Source organism: Hippopotamus amphibius, chromosome 1, assembly GCF_030028045.1.
Source record: "Hippopotamus amphibius kiboko isolate mHipAmp2 chromosome 1, mHipAmp2.hap2, whole genome shotgun sequence".
Taxonomy (NCBI): Eukaryota; Metazoa; Chordata; class Mammalia; order Artiodactyla; family Hippopotamidae; genus Hippopotamus; species Hippopotamus amphibius.
Genome location: NC_080186.1, coordinates 132,441,677 through 132,449,374, shown reverse-complemented (window position 1 = coordinate 132,449,374; position 7,698 = coordinate 132,441,677). Strand labels below are relative to the sequence as shown.

The 7,698-nt window shown below is 44.9% G+C and overlaps 1 protein-coding gene across 1 annotated transcript; it reads left to right on the top strand.

Annotated features, from left to right (window-relative positions):
* Positions 1 to 2,014: 2,014 nt before the first annotated feature.
* SMIM23 (small integral membrane protein 23) lies at positions 2,015 to 6,373 on the top strand. The gene is made up of 4 exons (XM_057747916.1): positions 2,015 to 2,092; positions 5,622 to 5,673; positions 5,873 to 5,940; positions 6,161 to 6,373. Exons 1-4 carry the CDS (start codon positions 2,015 to 2,017, stop codon positions 6,371 to 6,373), a joined length of 411 nt encoding a protein of 136 aa, XP_057603899.1.
* The last annotated feature ends 1,325 nt before the right edge of the window (positions 6,374 to 7,698 follow it).

The window sequence follows — 7,698 nt, the reverse complement described above, 5'->3', positions numbered from 1 at the left end:
GTATGCCTGTACAAGAAAGTCCATATTAGCTTTATTGATAAAAGCCAAAAACTGGAAAGAGCCCAGATGTTTTTCAGTGGGTGGTTGGTAAACTGTGGCACATCCCTACCATGGAATACTACACAACAAGAAAGAGGGACAGGGATTTCCCTGGTGGCGCAGTGGTTAAGAATCTGCCTGCCAATGCAGGGGACAGGGGTTCGAGCCCTGGTCCAGGAAGATCCCACATGCCAAGGAGCCACTAAACCCATGCGCCACACCCTACTGAGCCTATGCTCTAGAGCCCACAAGCCACAACTACGGAGCCTGAGTGCCACAACTACTGAAGCCAGCGCACCTAGAGCCTGTGCTCTGCAACAAGAGAAGACACTGCAATAAGAAGCACACACCGCAACAAAGAGTAGCCCCCGCTTGCCGCAACTAGAGAAAGCCTGTGCACAGCAATGAAGACCCAACACAGCCAATAAATAAATAAATAAATTTATTTTGTTTAAAAAAAGGAAAGAGGGACAAACTACTGATGCATGATAATCAGGATGAATTTCCAAGGAATTATGCTAAGTACCAAAAAGTCTCCAAAAGTCACAGACTATTTGATTCCGTTGATACAACATTTTTTAAAGCTCTTTATTGGAATATAATTGCTTTACACGGTTGTGCCAGTTTTTGCTGTACAACAAAGTGAATCAGCTGTATTTATACATATAGCCCCATATCCCCTCCCTCGTGTGACTCAATACAACATTTTTGAAAAGATAAAATTTTAGAAATTGACAACAGATCAGTGGTTGCCAGGAATTAGACACAGCGAGGGAAAGGGTCAGATGGGGGGGAGCAGGTATCAAATGGCAACACAGGACCCTGTGGTTTGGGGAGTCTTCTGTATCGTGACTGTAGTGGTAGATACACAAATCTAGCCATATGACAGAACGATTTAGAATTAAATACCAGCACAAAATTAAATACAGGTAAAACTGGGGAGGTTTTAATAAGATTGATCGATTGCATTCATGGCAATAGCCCATGTTACCATCAGAGGAAACCAAGTAAAGAGTACCCAAGAGTACTGCTTCTTACAACTGTGTGTGAATCTACAATTATCTCAGTAAATTAGATTAAAAATATTTTACTGTTTTTCAGGACGTCCTAGGTGGCACAGTGGTTGAGAATCTGCCTGCCAAAGCAGGGGACATGGGTTCGAGCTCTGCCCCAGGAAGATCCCACATGCCATGGAGCAACTAAGCCCGTGCACCACAACTACTGAGCCTGTGCTCTAGAGCCTGTGAGCCACAACTATGGGCCCCATGTGCTGCAACTACTGAAGGCCACGTGCCTAGAGCCCATGCTCCGCAACAAGAGAAGCCATCACAATAAGGAGCCAACACATCACAATGAAGAGTAACCCCTGCTTGCCGCAACTAGAGAAAGCCCATGTGCAGCAACAAAGACCCAACACAGCCAATAAAAAATAAATAAATAAATCTGATAAATAAATAAATTTATAAAAAAGAAAAGAAAATTATTTGAAAAAATTTTTTATTGTTTTTGTATTTAGAGGCTTGCATTTTTTTTTAAGTCTTTATTGAATTTGTTACAATATTGCTTCTGTTTTATGCCTTATTTTTTTTTTGGCTGCGAGCCACGTGGGATCTTAGTTCCCCGACCAGGGATCAAATCTGCAGCCCCTGCATTGGAAGGCGAAGTCTTAACCACTGGACCGCCAAGGAAGTTCCTAGAGGCTTGCATTTTATAAAAAAATTGAAAACAGGGAAGAAAAAGAATCGGAAAAATCACCATCCCAAAATATAATCTTTCAGTGCATGTCTTTCTGGTCTTTGTTTTTTACATTTATATGAAAAACAAGTCGGGGCTAAACATCAGGGTAGTACAGGGTGGGGGCCTGACTGTACCCACCTTCTGTGACATCAGAGCTCATGGCTTGAGAGATGCTTGGTGACCAGAGGCCAGGGAGGTGAGGGTATCCTGCTCCACCCAGGCAGCCAGACCTGAGACCATGGCAATCCAACAGGTGGGCAGCAGGGGGCGAGTGGCAGCTGAGAGAAGGAGAGGTCACTGTGAGGACAAGAAGCAGGTGAGGCCTGACCAGGTGCACACAGCTTTCCTCCCATCTGGGCTCACTTTGACGCTGCAGGCAGACTGTAAGGCCCTCAGAGTCAGGAATGGACTTTCAGCCTGGCGTTCCCTAGAGCCCAACCTGGTGGAACAGAGTAGAGGGGACCAGAAGCTTCTTCTAAGAAGCCATAGTTGACACTCTTATTTAATTCTCTGCAGTGCCAGCCAAAGGTTGCAGCAGAAGGGCTGGGTTTTTTATTTAGCTTCCTGCTATCTTCCTAATGCCTAGAATAGTGGCTGGTGCATAACAGGTGCTGAATGAACGAATAAATGAATGAATGAACTGAAATAAATAGGACGATACACCTGAATTGGAAAAGTCCTGGAGCCTTTGTTCTTAGGGTTGAAATTCAAACCTCACAAAGGATTTTGTCAAAATGGAAAATGTTAGCACTTATGTACACAGCCTGGTGCCTCTGCTCCTCTCTCTTTCATGACTTACAACATTCCTGAGAGGAAACAGTTATCAACCTCATTTACAAATGGGTAAGGTGAGGTCGGAAAGGCAAAAAGGCCAGACAGGAGGACATACCAGGATTTGAAACCAGGTCCATCAGATTCCAGAACACTTAGCAAGGTGACCGTGCACTCCACTGCCTCCCAGGTGGAGAAGTGAGGGAAGGATGTAAAAGGAGGCTTGGAAGGTCAGCTGGGAGCTGCACAGCATGGAAAGGAGTGGGATTTTATTCTGAGATTAGCAAGAAGTCATTGAAGGGTTTCAAGCAGAGCGATAGATGACATTCATATATGTTCTCAAAAGATTTGTTCACTCATACATTTAAGACATGTTCCAATGCTTTCTTTACACTGGACCTTGTGGGGCTCCCATTAAGCTGCAGCTTTTGCTAAAAAAGTGTTCCACGAAAACCAAACCCCAGGAGTTCTCCTTTCAGAAGAGTCATTCTAAATGTTCTGTGGTTTGGGGAATGCCGATACCCTCGTCCGCCTCTTGGAGATTTACACGGCTCATTCACATAATGAAGGCTCTGACAAGTCCTGCAGCAAGGAAATCCACATAACTTTGTTTACCACAGCATTTCCCAAATCGATTCAACTGCAAAGTCCCCACCTTTCCTTTTTGAAAGACCTTCAGCATATATCGAAACCCATTTAGTCCAAAAGGACAAAAACTTAATCTTCATCTGTGTTCCCTGCCTTTGTCTCCACGCAGTGCGCACGCGCACACACACACACCACCCCCCCAGCAGCAAGCATGCTGGTGAAGACATCATCCTGTAAAGCACGTTGACGGAGGGGTGCTTAAAGAGATAGAAGAGCATTCAGACCACAGAATGTTCCTCAGCCGTTATAAAGAATTAGTCAGTTCTATGTGTCTTAGATAAAGAGAGTCTCAGGATATAGTGTTAAGAAAAAAGTGCCCTAACCTGAAGTGTACGATGATATCACATTGGGTGTCCACACCCAGGCAGTTGCTACCCAGATCGAGCTACAGAGCATGCCCAAGTCTCCTCCAAGGCCCCTCCCAGCTCACACCTCATAACTACGATTCTGAGTTCTGTCATCACAGATGAGTTTTGTATGTCCCTGAATTTCATGGGAGTGGAATCAGACAGTGTGTCCCTTCATGTCTGGCTTTTTTCACTCACAGTGTGTCTGTCACACTCAGCCACGTTGCTACTATGTAATTTACTTTTATTTTTAAAGTTAATAACAGTAATAATATAGTTGCTAGTATATATTTTAAAAAACTACCCAGGAAAGAGACAAATTATGCAAGTGTCACATCTTGTTTGCAGTAGCTGGTCTAAATCTTGCTTCACAAGCCCAGGTACATAAGAAATGTATTATTTCAAGTCATATTAAATCTGGCTCAGCCCACATCTAGTGAGTTGGGGGAAAATCCAATGTCAGTCACTACTGTATCTGCCTTAATCCCTTTAATCCACTTTTATTTGCCTCTCACACGGTCATTGTCCCAACTGACATTGTCTGTTGAAAGCAGGCGTCTCTGAATACCCCGTGCTAAGGCCTCCCAGGCACACCATAAGGCCACCAGGAGAGGGTGCCAGGCCCCTCCTAGACTCAGACTCCCCCTCTATATTCTCCCACCTTTCCAAAAGCCTCTCAGTTTTCTCCCTTCCTGATCCTGGTGCACCCATCAGAATCTCCGAAATGGTCTTAAACTGACCCAAGCACCAGGGAGAAATGTTGTCTTCAGGCAGCTGTTTTATTCCTGCACTAAAACCCCAAGAGGTAGACTTCCATCTGTAGCCTTAACACAGTAACTGGGGCCAAACTGGCCCTCCCATTCATTGTAAGTGGCCATGAAATTGACAAAATAACAAAGAAACTATTTTCAGGTGAGGGCCACAGACAGCACGAGAGTACAATCCCTGAGAAAAGAAAACCGGCGAGTGCCTCCACTCTTTCCCAATGACGGCTACACCAAGAGCTAGAGAGAAAACAGAGCCCAGCAGTCTTGCTGAGCTGCAGAGAGTCTGAGCAGCTGAAGCAGCTGGACTTCATGGGACTAGGCATCCGAGAGGAAGAAGAGCTGTGTGCTGAGGGGACCCCGAAAGCCTAGGCGGGGATCTTCGTGACTCCTTGGCTGTGGGCTGGGATGCACACGCAAAGGATTAGATTACCCATGGCTTACCAGGGAGCAGCTGCTATGGGGTTGAGAGCAGAGATACTGGAAGTCCAGCAGTGCTGGAGGTGGATGGAATTCTGACCCAGCTAGAACCGAGAAACTCCTTAACACCTCAGCCATCCATTTGACAGCACACATAAAATATACGTACATGTACACACACACACACACACACACATATATATTTATTCTATATTCATATACAATATAATATCACTCATCAATAACCTCGAACACAAAAACATGGAGACATCTCAGAAGCATTGTGTTGAGTAAAAATAGCTCAACAAAAAAGTATGTAATATGTGGTTTCATTTATTCAAAGTTACAGGACAGGCAAAACTGCTGCATAGTGACAGACAGCCAACGCATGGTTCCCTATGGCAGGGTGGGGGTAAGGAGGGAGTTGGCCACAAAAACCAAATAAAGGAACTTTCTAGGATGGTGGAAATCTATATCTTGATTGGGGTGGTAGTCCACAATTAGACACTTGTCAAAACTCCTCAAACTGTACATGTAAAAATGTGCATTTTATCAGATGTGAATTATACCTCAATAAAGCCGACTCCTTTTAAAGATCATTTAAAACAAAAAATGCAAAAGTGAGGCAAGGAATGAGAATAGAGGTGAGCCTTCCTTCTCAGCAGGGACCAAGGAGGGAAAACACCAATGAAATGTCAGTAAGTTGCCATGTTATCTAAATCTGCAATGTTTGCGGGGTTTTCCAGTAACACACGTGACTTAGAGAACTAGAAAAAAGCTAAGCTCCAGCCATGGTCTTAGAGCAGCCCCATGCCTAGCCCTCTGTGAGGGAAGCAGGGATGCCCGTATACCCTCCAGAAATTCACCTCTTCCCTCCTTCTCTTCTTGCCCCCAGACAGTGTTGGCGTTGCTGGTCTTGGTGCTGTATGTGGGCACAGGAATATCAGGTGAGCATTCTGGAATCTGAGAAGGGCGGAGCCAAGTCCACACGGAGTCAAGAGCATATTCTGGCGATGGTTGCATGCCAAGGGGGCCTCCACAGCTTGCCTTCTCCCATCCTCTTCATCCCACTGGGGTGGTCAACCAAGTTTATTCCAACTCCTGCTCCTTTACCTTATTAAGAGGTGGTGTTTGTGCCTGTTTCAGGAAGAAGTTGGGAGGTGTCAGAAAGGATCAGAGAATGTAACTACCCCCAGAATCCTATGGCTTCCCAGGTAACATATTCAAGAAGGTACTGAGGGATGTCAAGCTTGGCTGAGGAAATCTGAGAAGGCTTCCCAGAGGTGTCATTGATGGGTCTTGAAGGATAGGTAGGAGTTGGCTGGGTGGAGAAGGTGGGGGTGGGTACTTCAAGCAAAAGGAAAGCATTGCAAAGGCTCAGGCAAGGGAGGGCCTGAAAAAGCTCAAGATGCAACTTTGGTGTGTGCCTTTCAGGTGTTTGAAGACCAGACCAATGACCCCTCAGAAGAACCAATCAAGGTCATCAGGACCTGGTTGAAGGAGAAATTGCATGTTTTCTTGGAGAAGTTAGATAAAGAGGTGCAAGAGCTGGAACAGATGGTGCGGGACCTGGAGGAGTGGCTGGATACCCTCCTGGGAGAGGGGTACCCGGAGGACCCCTGCTCCACCCTCAGAAATCACTTGTGAGGGGCCAGGGCTGGGACCTGGGTAGGAGGCCAAGAGGAAAGGGGGCAAAGATTCCCACAGGTTCCTCTAAGTAGGGCTGAGCTGTGACACTTAAAGTTCAAGGCAGCCAAGAAAATAAAGTGGTTGAGATACTAAGAACTCTGTTGGCATGACTGCTGGTCCATGAAGGCTGAAATCAAGTCAAGAAGACACCAGGCTCTGCTTAGATACCTTCCCTCGTAGCAGGACCCTGGTACACAGGCACCAACACCAGCCTCAGAGCCAGCCGCAGGGTCAGGACCCTTCTCTTCCAGTTTCTTGAGTCACTGTGCAAAATTTCTCAAACTCTCTGCAACAAAGTTATCTTATTAATAAGAATCAGGGTTACTGTGAGGATCAAATGTGTATATATAGTGTGTCTGGCATATAATAGGTGCCTGATAAACAGTTCTTCCTTTTTCACATTCCTTTTCCTTCCTCCTTGGAAGGTATTAGCAAAAAGATGCTGGGTCTGGAGTATCCAGATAGTATGTGGCAACTCAACCTTCTGACACTGCTGGTAGACACGTAAGTTTCCAGAACCCTTCTGGAGGGCGATTTGGTGAGAGCTATCAAATTCTCAAATGCATTTATCCCTTGACCCAGCAATCAACTTCGGGAATTTATCACATATGTCAATATATGCACATTGTGAAATTACATACTTTGCTTCCAATAGCAAAAAAAAAAGGAACAACCCAAATGAAAATGACATGAGTAGGGCGCTGGCAAGTAACAGTACATCCAAACAATGTGATACCCTGAGCTATGAAAGAGAATGAGGAGGCTTTCCTACTGATATGGAAAAGCCTGCAAGATATGTTGTTAAATGAAAGAAATAAGAATCCGTATTTTATTGTTGGTGATGACAAAGTTGTGACTGAATACGTATAAAAACTCTAAATGGATACAAAACAGGGAGCTTGAAGGGACGTGAATTGGGGCAAATTTATGACAAGGATGGGAGGGCAACTTTCCATTGTTCACCTTTCACACTTTCCTATTTTCAAACTATGTGAATGTTTTGCTTATTCAAATATTTTTAAAATAAAGTTACCTATCACTTTGCTGTAGACAAGGACTGGAATACAGTGTATACAAGCAAAAATAACAGTATCACTATGATGAAATTATGAGTGACTTTTAATTTTTTGGGGGGTGGGGTGGCGGCTGTGTTGTGCAGCATGGTGGGATCTTAGTTCTCCAACCAGGGACCGAACCTGGGCCCCCTGCAGTGGAAGTGTGGAGTCCTGACCACTGGACCACAAGGGAATTCCCTAATTTTTTAAAAATAGTGTCATGAGAGA